At 34.8% G+C, this 14,389-nt stretch overlaps 1 protein-coding gene across 1 annotated transcript; it reads right to left on the bottom strand.

The window, feature by feature from the left end:
- Positions 1 to 3,065: 3,065 nt before the first annotated feature.
- On the bottom strand, positions 3,066 to 13,517 carry LOC132051958 (AT-hook motif nuclear-localized protein 8-like). The gene is made up of 5 exons (XM_059443252.1): positions 12,701 to 13,517; positions 11,588 to 11,640; positions 5,636 to 5,767; positions 3,773 to 3,916; positions 3,066 to 3,685 (listed from the first exon to the last, which is right to left on the bottom strand). Exons 1-5 carry the CDS (start codon positions 13,182 to 13,184, stop codon positions 3,407 to 3,409), a joined length of 1,092 nt encoding a protein of 363 aa, XP_059299235.1. The 5' UTR covers positions 13,185 to 13,517; the 3' UTR covers positions 3,066 to 3,406.
- Between the last annotated feature and the right edge of the window lie 872 nt (positions 13,518 to 14,389).

Raw genomic sequence — 14,389 nt, 5'->3', positions numbered from 1 at the left:
CAAATGCAAACTGATCCACATCTAAGCTAGTAGGTCATTTATAGAAAATCGGACACCATTTCCCCTATAACTATCATTTCCTCCAATACCAAACAACAACAACAGCCAGACAATACCATACAACAGGGTTCAGCTAGACTCATCAACAATCAACATATAATATCATCAACAATACTTTTCATCAACACGACGAGCGGCAAGCTCGGTTTGGAACCCATTTAACCCCTTCTTTATCTTAATTTGCCTTAGCTTCAATATAACAACATAACCAAAGCTATGGAAGGATTAAATTTCATAATAGACAGCCAAAGCTAATTTACCAATGTACCCATATTAATTGGTACATATTTTTATTGGATTTAAAAAAATGATTTGAAGTGAGTGTTTTAATACTATGATAAAACAGAAAAAAATAAACTGTATTTTGTTGATATGCTAAAAGTGATAAATAAAAGTGAAAATCTATTTTTAATCTTTGGACAAGTAAAAGTGAACGGAGGGAGTAGATTATTAAAACCTGAATTCTTATACAGAGAAACCGCAGTCAAAAATTGATCTAACACAACAAACACCAGCAATCAGCAACATCAAGTTTTATCACATCCTTAAATTCAAACCAGAAGCTCAGACATATGAGATCCATTAAACTAAGGGATTATGAAACATGATTGAGGCGGAGTGGTGAGTTCCTATGGGAAGGACATAAAGAGAATATAAACTTGTGGAGGAGTTAGGGTATATATATATATATATATATATATAATACTCATATTAATTGGTGTATAGTCTCATAGGACTTGAAAAATTATTTGGAAATGAATAATTAGTGTTAAGGGTAAAAAAATAAGTTTATCTTTTCTTGATGTGCTAAAATGAACAAGTAAAAGTGAAAATTTATTTTTAGCATGATGGAGAAGTAAAAGTGAACGGAGGGAGTATAAGAATTTGCTTCAAATGTAGTTAATGTACAACACCTTGAAATTTTCCACATTCCTTAATAGCTCTTTAAGTTTTACTAATGTTATCAAAATATCATAATTATAAATAATTTTTTATAATAAATATTATTCTTTTTTTTAGTCAAAAAGAGTGTTATTTTTTTTTTTTATCAGTTTGAGAATGGATTAATGTACGGTCAATGCTAATCACAACATCTTTAATATTTTCTTTTTAGTGGGTTTGCTCATGTGTCATCATTTTGGGTTTACTGTTCTAAAGATAAAAGGACTTCATAAATATCTTGTATTTATGGAGATCATTTCTGGAGTACCTGCCAATGTCAGCAGTTGGTCAAAACTCAAATGGCCTTTATATAAATGCTAATTCAAGTACATCATATGAAACATTACCTTGCTTGATAACTTCTCTAGTTGAAAAAGGTAACAAAAGTTTGCAAGTAGGGTGTTCACGGTTTGGTTAAAAACTGATCCGAACTGCAAAATCAACCAAACCGATTAAACTGATAGTTGTTTGGTTTTGATTTTAAATTTTATAAAATCGATTATATTTGGTTTGATTTGATTTTATTAAAAACAAACCGAACCGATATACACAACTGTATAATTATATATATACACAATATATAATTTTTATAAATAGTTTTTAACACTTTGTGTACTTTTTCATCAAAAAATTCTTTATCTCTATTAGGCCAATGAAATTTACACCTTAAATTCATTTCTTAATAGAAATCCATGAATCCAAACTCATTTATTCAAAAAAAAAAACTACTATGAGATTTACTTAAAAAATAGTTGTATTTCTTATAAACTTTACTCACTTGATTAAAGTTTATAGATCTTAAGACATTTTCTCCATATCCAAGAAAATTATAGCTCTCACAATAAAAAGGTAATAACATATTATAAATAAGTTGGAAAAGTCTTTTCCTAATCATAAAAAAAAAATATGAAAGAGAGAAATATCATTAGGTTTCTTAAAAATCGAAAAACCGAACCAAACCAAACCGATGGTTATGTATTATATTTGGTTTGGTTTTGGTTTTAATAATTAAAAAACTGACTAAATTGATTTGGTTTTAATTAAAAACCGACCCATGAACACCCCTATTTGCAACTCTTAAAATTAAATTATAATGTGGATAGATATTTGCAGACAGAATTAAGAAATAAGAAACAGAAAAGGGTCGTATATACCCCTCTACTTTGGTTTGTTTTATTGTTGAACTTTGTTCCCCGTTATACTTTTTGGTCATTTGAGCCCCTACCGTCCATCAAAGTTCCACATATACCCATACTTTGACGGAGCCTCCACAGGGCGTCATCAGAGGGAGAGAACCAACCCACCACTTTAAAAAACCCATCCCCGACCCAAAACCCATTCCACCCCATTCCTTCTCTTTGTTCCCACACCCATGGATCCAATACCAAGAATGACTTCAAATTTAAGAATATTCCATTTGTTCCTTTCAAGCACTGAGTATATATATTCCAACAACACATTGATAGGCCTTTGCAAAAGCATGGAGGAAGACTTGAGCACAACGAAACATATTGTGGTTCCTGTTACGGTATAATACTCCAAATAACCCTCATTGTAAAACCCAGAATCCATTACTTAGTCGATTTCGAATTTGCCCTAATTCTTGCTTACCCATTGAGGAATACAAGCTTAACATGGCTGATTTTGAACACGATTTTTCAGAGGAATGGTGAAATGGGTTGGTGCTAAAGTGTTCTTCGATGAATATGAGGAGCTAGAGTTTTGAGATTGTGAGGGATATCTTTGCGGTCAAGGAGAGGAACGGCGATGGAAGTCCACCGGAGCGGCCGTGGTTCTAGTCGTCAATTAGATTTTCCCATTTTTGTGCCGACGAGTTCTTTTATACAGTTCTTCAAATCAGTTGCTAGCACAATTCCAACACAAAAAAGCAGCTCCAAACAATTTCCAACACTTTTCGCCATTTTTGTTGATGGAGAGGGTTGATTTTTTCCCTCAGACAACGCCACTTGGCGTCTTCGTCAAAGTAAGGGTATATGTAGAACTTTGATGGACGGTAGGGGCTCAAATGACCAAAAAGTATAACGGGGGACAAAGTTCAACAATAAAACAAAGTAGAGGGGTATATACAACCCTTTTCCGAATAAGAAAATCCACTCGGTTGAAAGACTTTCACTCTAAAAATAGTTAAAACAAAGCTACAGATAAAGTCTGTTCCGGCAATCTCAAGATAAATACTCTAACCCCAGGTCATCACCTAACATATACCAACAACATGAATGGCTTTCTCTAAATCAGCCATGTTTTTTACCACAGCTAGCACAAACAACTACATTCCAGACTCCTAAACTCGCGCCTAAAATCTGCTCGCTACCATTTAGAATCAACTGACAACTTTGCCGCAGGGAATTAAGAAGTCAAATATCCTTGTGCAACGTTATGTCAGTTAAGGAACCATCTTAACGTTGTTGTTCGGCCAGCCCATGTTTGCATACATTGGCATACCATGCAATGGTTGACCTGCATTACCATAAGGTCTTTGTTCATGGCTGAGAGGACTACCCCCATTTTCATCACCGGAGTCACTTGAGGCATCCTGGGAAGGAGGACTCGCCCCTCCCAAGGCTGGACCACCAAAATTCAACATATTGGAAGGTGGTGGTGTTAAAGACGGTGTCTTAGACTTTGGCTTTTTCCCTTCTGCAATGAAGCTACCAACAATCACCTGGTAATGAACTGAAGAAAGTTATCAATTAAACAATATACCATCCGATGAGAGTGCAGGAACAAAGGTAGTTAGTTAGAACAACACCTGTACTGGTGTTGCAGCCATGAGTGTTCCTGCAACTCCACCGCCCAAAACTCTACCATCTGATCCAGCCAGTGACACACTTAGACTACTTGTTCTGGTACTGTGCAAGAATGAACCTGATAAAGAGATGATTTCAAATCGGCCCTGCATATGAAGAATACCACCATACACAATGATTGACCAAACAAGTTGGAATATGGTAAGCAAAAAATACTGTAGGTCATGTTTAGACAACTCTGCATGTGCATACAGAAGTAGTAGACAAGTTGACCATTCTAGCAATACAGTGGATAAAAAATACATGTGCAATGCACACTTAAGAAAAGATAGAGACCCCCACAGCTAGTACAGACTCCAATTCACTAATAGGTTAACAGGATATCATTTCACAGCAATTCATTACTACATTAGGCTTCCCTTGAAGCTACACTCAATAATATATGGTACCAACAACCAACTGTAGATCACTAGGGTCCAACTGATGAAAGCCCATTTCCGATGACAAAAACAAGTCAAATCTAAATTGTAATAGAAAACCTTGTTCAAGACTTATCCAGATTTCATCCTTCTACCCTCTCAACAGCCAATAGCCTTTTGACTAACCAAGCTCATGAAAATACCGAACAACAGCAGACTCCAAAAGAAACAGTATCTTGCTCAAGCACAAAGGAACCAATCACCTGTGGTTTACAAACACAAGTATGATTTTGGAGAAAGTCAGAAAACTTGCACATCAATGTGATGATCCCATGTTGTTTGATCATAAAATGTGGATGAATTTGAGTCAATAACACTCACCCAAATTATATCACTCCTCGTTTTATAATGCCTAACACTGTAAGCCTGTCCAGTAAATAACCCAGTCCATGAAGGTGACCAGGCTTGATATGCTTTAATCCTGATAAAACACACTAAATGCTTATCATTTCTGGGTCTAGCTAAGGTTAGGTTCGAAAACAGTGTTACATGTTAATGCAAATGTTAAATGGTTAATGCATGAACAGAGTTTTACACTTGGAAAACAGACACCTCAACTAAAGATGTTTCCACCCCTTCCTCAACTAATTTTCTCCCTCTTTCTCCTTTTTTTTTTTTTAATATTAAAATAAGAGTATCCACTTCCTACCTAAAAAGTAGTCAATCCATGATACTTTTTGGGATGAATATTAGAGGCAGAGTTCCCATCGATCTGGTAATGAAATTGAGAAGCAAAGAAGAGTATGAATGCAAAGGCAAAAAATAGTTTGAAGGAATTAGAGAAGACAACCCTTGTGCTATAGTATCTATTCTCGTCATCAAGGAAAAACATGTTAAAGCCATGTTGGCGACCAAAGAGGTGCCCAGTTGCTCTTGGTTGCAACTTGAGGTGAAGATAGGGCCTTTTTTTCTCATTTGTTAACTCAAATTAGGACCTGTTATTATTAATTATAAAGCCACCTTTTGTGAAGAACAATACGAACTTTACAGACTGTTTACTACAAACAAAGAGAGATTTTTTGAACAATCACTATAGCCAGGCATACCCCAAAAATGGTTTGACATTATAATAGTTTCTGGAATGCAAAAAAGGCATTCAAGCCAGCATATGAATGAGTTTAACAGGAAACATCTGAAAATATCATCACTTGATCAAAAGACTAACCCATGACTAAAACTATATATTCTATGTCCAAATCAATATTTGGGAATCCAAGGGGACGTCAGAGTGGATATTTTCATATGAGCATCAAGAAAGCATTGGATGACTCAGCCATAAACCTTCCAGCCACATAGGACTTAGGCACAAATAAATTAATAAAGCAATTACCAACATTAAAAGCATAATGATATAGCAGGCATCTTAAAGCTCAAAAGCATACAAACCTCATAAGCCACAGAGCCACCGCCCATTGCTGGTTGGCGAAGGGTGACATTACAAATGGCTCCATGTGCAGATAGAATGCAAACAGTACGGGGTCCTTGCTCTGAGAAAGCCATTAGCTTTGATGCTATGTCCTTCAGCCAAGAAAACAGATTTGCGTCATAGTAAAAAGTCAACCTAATACTTAAGACAGTTAAAAGGCAGAGGAAACAAAGGTATCACACTGTACTAACGTTGTGATTTGTGAGACTACCTACCATAAATGATGGAATAAAAAGCACATTCTTGAAGCAGTAGCACCTTTAGGAGAAAGAAATACGTGGTACAAGGTTAAATAGAATAGTATTATATATAACCTACCTTTTATCAATAGTATTCAGTTTTCTAACCAAGATGCATTACATTTGCATGAACCTTGATAGTTACATGAAAAGGATATTGCGCGAGCCTAAATAATGAAGAAAACTCCGTAAAAAGGAGACCCTCTACACATTTTATTTACAATTTCCAGATATAAATAATTGACATTTTCTATAAAATATGAAGGTCTAGAAAACAGCGGGAGGAATGAAGGACATGGAAGAAAATAAGAAAGATCTGAAAAGGACAGGTAAAGGAAAAGAACAAACAATCAAAATTTCAAACTGCAATCTCAATGTTTGTTTTGCATCCTTTGGCAAAATTATCTATGGGATGTGAGACTGCAACTCAATGGGAATAGAAAAAAGGGATTCACTCCAACAGCATATTGTTGCTTCTAAGTAGTAGCTAAATTCACAATTATGAATGTAAACTGAACCAAAACATGCCAATAGATCTGCCCAACCTCCTTCCACTAGAATACAATAAGTTATCCGCATAATATCATCCAATGGCTATAAAAACTCCAGATCTACTTCACGTCAATAGTATATTTCTACTTTGCCCACTAGAAAAAATGCTATGTTTGCTTTTGAGTTGGGTCATGCCAAAGACCACTTTTGAACTTTTGAACAGCTGGAAAGGAATTGGAAAAAGAAGATCTAAGGAGAACTGGTGGGAGAATATACCAGCATGCATCTGGTGGACACTATGGAAAGAAAGGAATGCAAGATGTTTTCATGATAATGGCAGCAACACTCAAAAGATCAAGATGAAGTGCCTTAGTTTACTTTATTTTTGGTGTAAACAGGATATGGTGGGGGAAGTAGAATCTTTAGTTGATTTTATAGGACATCTGTAAGCTCTAGTTTTTTTTGTTGTTTCAGGGTGGTTTCAGCCTACCAAGGGATGTAAGATTATACCTCATCACCATATGATGAGTTTTTTGTTTGAATACAAAGTTACCTTTTACTCAAAAAAAAAAAATGCTATGTTTGCTAGAGTAAGGAAAAGGAAAAGGAAGAAGATAAATTGCAAATCACATAAGAGTCCTAATAACTCAGAAACAAAATATTAGTACCTCTGTTTCAATTTATGTGTCCTAGTTACTACTTGGAGAGTCGAAGGTTATTTTCTTTGACCATGATTTTTTCAAATACTCTCTAAATATTTTAAATTGTTAATTATTGTGACTTATAGTACTTTTTATGTAGTTTCTAAATACGCAAATTCTATTTCAAAAATAAATAAATTAAGATTCGATGTCCAAATTAACAACGAACATTAGTTAGTTTGACTATCGTAATCTGAATCAAACCACATAAAATAAAACGGAGCGAGTAGTTATTTCCTCCTATCTACTTTGCCGAAGAAGCAACTAAAAAACTATCTAACTAATCAACCAAAGCCACTTGGCTTATAATACATCTCATGACTCCGAAAGACTATCACATGTTAACAGCTTAGGATCCCACAGTATAGGGATAGGGTCTAGTGAATTTCCAAATTTACCTTTGCCTGAATAGAGTCTTTGGTCAAGATATTTTTATTGATAAATAATGACTAACCATCTGATCAACTTCCCCCACTTCTCTATTTTCAAAGACAATTGCCATAACAAACTGAAATTCAGCAATCAACTGAGTAACAAATGTTGAAACTAACACAACATGAATGATCTTGAACTAATCTTCATATGGGTAAAGGGCAACTTTTGACCAGTTTTTCTACCTTCTGTGCTCAGCTGGCGGGGACAAAACCAGATAATAGCCTTACAATCTTGGCTAACAGTGGCGCCTCATGGCTATGGAAAACATCACATGTTAACAGCATAGATCCCATAGTATAGGATAGGATATAAATGCACTCCGGCAACACAAACTAGAGAATTTGCAATTTAACTACCTTTGCCCGAATAGATGTCTTTGGTAAAGATATTTACAAATAGTGACTACCCATCCCATCAATCTCTCCCACTTCTCTTTTTTTCCAAGACAACTGCCATTACAAACTTGATATCCGGCAACCAATTGAGTAGCAAATGCTGAAGCTACTGGCTCATACTTGTTCCACCATGCCTCCATTCCTCCATTTCTATCTTTTGGAAGCAGTAAAAAACTGCTTTCCATTTGTGAACTAATCTCTTTAGCCCGCATTTTCCTAGCTATTTAACCCCTTCACATTTTAAGATACAAATTTCATTTTCATTTTTCACCTTCTTACAATAATGTACCCCCTGCTACTGTCTCCTTCAACTCCATGTTGATATTGAACTCTTAACTTCTTGAGTTCTTTTTTCCCATTCCGAGCTAATTTGGTTGGTTGTTAAAATTGTATCCTGCCACCTTACCTGTCTTCACTTGTCAACTTTTATCAAGAACCTCAACGCCTTCAAACCCTCAAAGTCCACACCCAATTGATTTTTGAGCTTTAAAAGTGCCCCTCTTCACTCATTCAGAAGCTTCTGTCACTGTCAGCAGCTCCTATAACGTTGGCAAGAGGTAGAGCTTATGTGCATGAATTCTCATAGACCTCATTCATAGTTCGTCCTTGGACCTTCTCAATAATTGTCCACCAGGCACATAGTCCCATCTCTGTCCGGCTTAACAAGTTGGGCGCAATTTGTTTGTCATTTGGGCCAGTTATCTTTAGCCCATTCTTGTTTGTGATATTGTTTGAGTTGTCTCTTTCTTACATCCGTCTGATTTGTTGAATTTTCTGAACCAATCGCATCATGTGATGTGTGTCCCACCAACTCGTCTTTCTAACCACTTTCGAACAATTTCCAACTATTTCTAACCAATAAATAGAGGGTCTTTTTTGCGTAATTGATGGATAATAGGTTGCTTTGACTTTCCAGATTCCAGCCACTGTTGTAGTGGTCTCGGGCCATATTGGTATTATGAAGATTTTCTCCCCTTAATCGACCTTGACTACTATAGTTATGGTTTCAATCAGCCCTTTGAAACAGAACCAAGCCCATCTAAAATGGGTTTTGTTGCATTTATCTTCATTTATCTCCAAGCATCCACCACAAGCCGCATTGAGTCCTCTATGATTTCCTTCATCCACAAATGCAGCCGAATCCCAGTAATTCTACCGAAATTCTCTTTGGATTGAAATGATGCGTAGGAAACATCACCCTATTTCCGGTATCCACCATAAAGGTGTATTTTCATGTTCCTCCACAACAGTTCCCTTACTTTAATCCTTTCTGCCTCCTACCTTGACTGAATTTTGAAGAGAAACTGGAGCTCATTAATCTCATATACATTAATTTTAGCCAATACCCTCCCCACATTGTTTGTTTCCACTACCAAATCTCAGAACATTTTGGAATGTCATCTTGATGTCCTGATAAGACTTCTTCGCAAACCGTTTATTCAGAACGCTGTCCTCGGCTGTACGAGCTCCGCTCAGTGTTGATCCTGCTTTGCCTTCTATAAAATCTTGCTGTGAGCTCTGGTCACTGTTCTTTTCAAGCTGCCTGTATATAGCTTATGCATTGAGCAGTTCTGGTTGGGTTTGTTCTGGCAACTTGCTTTTAAGATGAATCTTTGAACTACTCACAGCTATATCTTTCCAGCTTGCAATAGGAAAATTTTCTGGAGTGATGATTGTCATTCTCCAATCTCCTTTCTGGGATGGCGACATCATCCTATCTCCCTGCACTGCTCTAGTTCTCACGTATCTTCATCGTGCATTAAGTTTTGTGTCAATTTTTACATGTAAAAGCTGACCTCTTGTTTCTATTCTCTAAATATGTTTCAAGCTCCTTCTGCTGCCAGTTGAAAGATTTGATAAGTACTTACTAGCATTTTGTTTTACTTTCCATCCAGAGCCCAAAATCTAGTTTCAAATCCATCACTTTCCGGAGAAGGGAGAGCTGCTCCCTCTTCGTTTATCTTAAATAAATTTCTACAAAAAAGTTACAAGTTTTGAACAATGGTGAAGAAGTAACCTTCTCTTCTTCTTTTTCTTTCAAGATAACCGAGAAAATGAAAAATTAACCTTCATTAATCATGAATAATATGTCAGAAGTTTTCCTTTTAGACTTGATCAATAGTTTGCCGAGAATAATGTGGCTCCGTCAAGTTTAGAGAAATTAAAAAATAAAAATTGGAAGCTTTAAAAAGAATAGCATGTTTCAATAGTGCAATGTACTCAAGCTGACATCAAATAAGGGTTTTTAAGAAGTTTGCAAGAGGTTGAACATGGTGACTGCAAACAAATGCTGAAAAGCATAATCAATAAGCAAAATAGAACACATTCAGTTACCACTTAATTAGTCCAAACAAGTGTCTTATGGTTCTTTTACTTATAGCTCTTATTAAAAAATAAAAAAGGTTGCATGCTTTGGATGGGTTTCTATTCATGAGGCTTGTTTGACACAGAGATACTAGTAGTCAGGACTAGGGGTGTACATGGACCGGGTTGGCTAGGGTTTTTCAAATACCAAACCAAACCAATTGTGTCGGGTTTTTCAAACTCGAGTTTTCTCAGGTTTTTCGGTTTTCTTGGTTTTTTTTCGGGTTTTTTCCGGAAAAGTCTTCGTACAAAATATATAACTTTTACTTCAAATATTTCTTTAGTCCTAGTAAGATACAACTATATATTAAGGTGTATCTTAAGAAAATAAGATAAAATGTGAGATGAGTGATGACATTGTAATAAAATATTCAATAAAAAAGATAATGAAATTGCATAAAATAAATATTGCAAATTAATAAGCCATAGTGAAAATGATCATAATCTAAAAATACAAACTCATGCTAAAATAAGTACGGCTAATAAGTATTAATTACATGAAAAAGAAAAAAATAAAATAAGTGATGTATTTTCACTATCTAAACCATTCAAAACTAAAGAATAGATATCCAACATTATTGTCATTGCTAGTGTTAGAATTGAATTTCTTTTGTTAGCATTAGTATTGATTTGGTTTTGGTTTGGACTTTAGTTGAGTTACTAACATTAATGGGCTATAAAACTTATTGGATCATTCAAAATTCTAAGTTTAAAATTGAAATAATATGTTAAAAGTCCGAAAACTATGAAAGTTTTAAGCAATATTTATAAATTACATTACAAAAAAACTTACAGTACCAGTTTCTCAAAACATTACGTTACAAATAAATATTTTTATGTATAAAATATTTTTAAAAAGTGTATACATGTAATGTCTGTTTGGTTCGGTTCGGTTTGACTTTTTTTTTAGTTAAAAACCAAACCAAACCAAACCAATTTTGATCGGTTTTTTTTTTTTTTTTCAATACCAAACCAAGTCAAACCAAACCACTAGTCGGTTTTTTTTCTTGGTTTAACTCGGATTATCGGTTTGGTGCGGTTTGTTGGTTTTCTTTGTACACCCCTAGTCAGGAGTAGGGAACTGATCCCAGTAACATAAGAAATCTGAAATCAAGTATCTGATGCAAAAGACAACTTACAACAAACATAAAATAATATATCCGTAGTTAAACTTATCTCGATAGCACACTAGCTTAGTTGACACAAGTTATGTAAGAGAAACCTAAGATTAAGGCGAAAATAAGAATGGTACTCCAAAATAATTCAAAAGGAAAAAAATAATTTACCTCACCAACGTTCACAACAATTACATGCGGTGTAAAGCCAACTCCGCCTGCACCTGTCAACCATCAAGAAACCCCAACAATCACTGTACCATATAGGAAAATGGTAGCTTAATTCCATAGGAAGCTAGTTTTCAAACTAAAGACGAGATATATTTAAGGAGTAAACTGACTTCTGTCACTTGTTAACCAAAGTTAATTTTTTAAGAATATCCTAGTCTTACTTTAATATCACCTCCTCCAACCAACATTTAGATTGTTCTAACCTGTAAAACTAGAACTAGAAAATATCACTGAACTTCTGCCCTAATACTTTGCACACTTATCATAGATCACCTAATTTTATATTCAATTGAACATAGAAAATGATTTAGAAATGATTTCCCAATGTTAAACTTTTGCCTCCATTAACTATGTCTGCTATTGTGTGAAGCTTTTTCTCTAAAAAAGGGTTTTCTTTGATGAAATTATTTTCCACTGCTATTACCTTGAATTGTATAAAATGCTTTCTCCAAGAAAAAAATTTCCCAAAAAAATGTCATCTTCCTTACAAATATTTCAGCTCTCACTACATATCACTTGCTTCAATAAACACATAAACATTGTTGTCCTCATTCAATCCTCAAAATATTCACCAAAATCACTATCTTCAAAACACTATTATACACCTTGTACAACTATCATATGTCATCTCCTTTTATACGCAACCAAACTCTGAAAATTAACAATTTTTCAAGAAAATACATTTTTATAAGCAAACAGTCTTAAAATATATCTCACAGTTATTAAGGGACCGTTTGGCCATGGATAATTTTCACTTTTTTCCAGAATAATGTTTGGACATAGAATTGCTACAATTTTCTGGACTTCAACTTGTTCGAAAAAACTACAAATATCTGTCTTCACATTTCTCACTCCAAATCACTCACAAAAATTCAACATTTTTCCAAGTTGTATTCATATCCAAACACAAATCCAATTTCCAAACACCATTTTCAACTTTTTAAGAGACATGCTTTTTGAAACAGACTAAAAAGAAAAGCAAGACAAACAAATTGAAACAGAGGGATTACATTTATATAAGCAAACAAACAGTCTTAACCAAAAAAGATATACCTAGAGCGTCAAGCTGTATCTTTCCAGGGGTAGGCGGTCTTCCTCTAAGCTTCTTAGACGAATTATTATTATCCGAACAAGGCGTGACTGGAGTATCAGTATTATGGGCCGAAGAAGAAGAAGTAATTGGAGTAAGTGGTGTAGGTGATAGTCCCAAAGCAATGTTACCATCAGGTGAGTACTTTCTGGGCCTGCCTCTTTTCTTCCTAGCTGCCTCAATGCTGAACCCGGTAGTAGCCCTAGCTGATGACCCTGACCCATCTGAATAATCAAAACCAAATCCAGGGTTTTGTTGTTGTACTTGTTGCTGTTGCATCATGACAGATTTGTTAAGGTTGTCGGGTAGAGTGTACGAATTGTGTTGTTGTTGAGTCATTATGCCGTGGCCATGTAGGGGTTGTTGGTGTTGGTGGTGATGGTGGTGGTGGTGGGGTAGGGAGTGAATTTGGGGTTGGGGTTGATGGTGGGATTCTTGGGAATTCATGGGACTAAGGAAAGATACTTTTGTTTGGTTGGAATTATTATTACTATTATTGTTATGGTGATGTGTTAAAAAGAAAAAGAAAGTGAGAAAATTGGAAATGCAGGTTGGATTTTTGTTCTCTTTCGGGTTTTTGTGGGGGGAAAGGTGGGTACTGTTGTACACTGAAAACCTACTACTTTGGGAGAGTGTGTGTAGTTGGAGTGTGAAACTGAAAAAGACAAGCCAAACAAGGAACGAAAATGAAAGGGAAAAGAAAAGGGCACCGAAAGATGATGAAGAAAGCAGAGGAGGGAGAAACAGTTTCTCTCTCTTCTTACACTTTCTTTGGTTTGGTGTATTTGCCCCCCAAACTACCAAACTTCGATAAACTTGCTTTAGAAAAAGTTACTCTCTCCATCTCATTTTAATGTCAAAGGTTCATATTACCAAGGTTAAAACACCTAAAGTTTTATAGTATAAATTAAGATAGAAAAGGTAAAAATAATTTTTATATATTTAAAAATTATGTGAAAAATATTATTGAAAAAACCTAATCACCATTAAAAAGATTGATAGACAAGAAAAGATTGTTTGATTATTGAAATAATAATAATGTTACATGAAATGAAACAAAAGAAGTTGCATTTAAAGGCTAGCTTATTTAGGGAGCTCATTGTCTTCCACAGTTGAGGCGAGGAATTTAGAGTAGTCCATTTCCTTCCTCTACCTCTCTCACCCAAGGTAATTGGAAAAAATTAAGAAAAAAAATAGACAAAGCTAAGTACTTATTAAACTTAAAAAATAAAAAAAAATTGTTTAACTAAACATCCAAAAAGAACTTCTAAAAATTTTGCAAAAACTTAAAAAAACAAATTTTCAACTATAAACAATCCCAAAGATGATTTCTAGTGTATCTTGAGGGCTTAGACTTTTTTCTCTGAGTTTTTTTTCCGATTGAGGTTTATTAGTCAATGAGCAAGTTGGTAAGATGACAAACGAAATAGGAAAATGAGGTAGGTTAGTCTAAATTTAGAATACGAGAACTTTTAAGATCGATTAGCCAATATAGAGGAAACACACTAATTTGACATTCCAATTCTCTATGAAAGATTTTATTCGGAACAAATTGGTATAAGTGTCTATTTGACTATTTCATCAATCTATATCTATATCTATATATAATATAAAAGTAGGCATAAACAAAATGACGTGACACCTCTCTGTGA

The sequence above is a fragment of the Lycium ferocissimum genome, chromosome 4, assembly GCF_029784015.1.
Source record: "Lycium ferocissimum isolate CSIRO_LF1 chromosome 4, AGI_CSIRO_Lferr_CH_V1, whole genome shotgun sequence".
In the NCBI taxonomy this organism is placed as follows: Eukaryota; Viridiplantae; Streptophyta; class Magnoliopsida; order Solanales; family Solanaceae; genus Lycium; species Lycium ferocissimum.
This window is presented reverse-complemented; position numbering and strand designations above follow the sequence as displayed.

What these genes read in the sequence shown, in the direction of transcription:
- LOC132051958 (XM_059443252.1), bottom strand. Translation starts at nt 13,184, where the DNA reads ATGAATTCCCAAGAATCCCACCATCAACCCCAACCCCAAATTCACTCC. An exon ending in GATACAGCTTGACGCTCTAG is followed by an intron (nt 11,641 to 12,700) that starts GTATATCTTTTT and finishes GATGGTTGACAG; the next exon opens with GTGCAGGCGGAGTTGGCTTT. An exon ending in TTGTTGTGAACGTTGGTGAG is followed by an intron (nt 5,768 to 11,587) that starts GTAAATTATTTT and finishes TCTTGGCTGAAG; the next exon opens with GACATAGCATCAAAGCTAAT.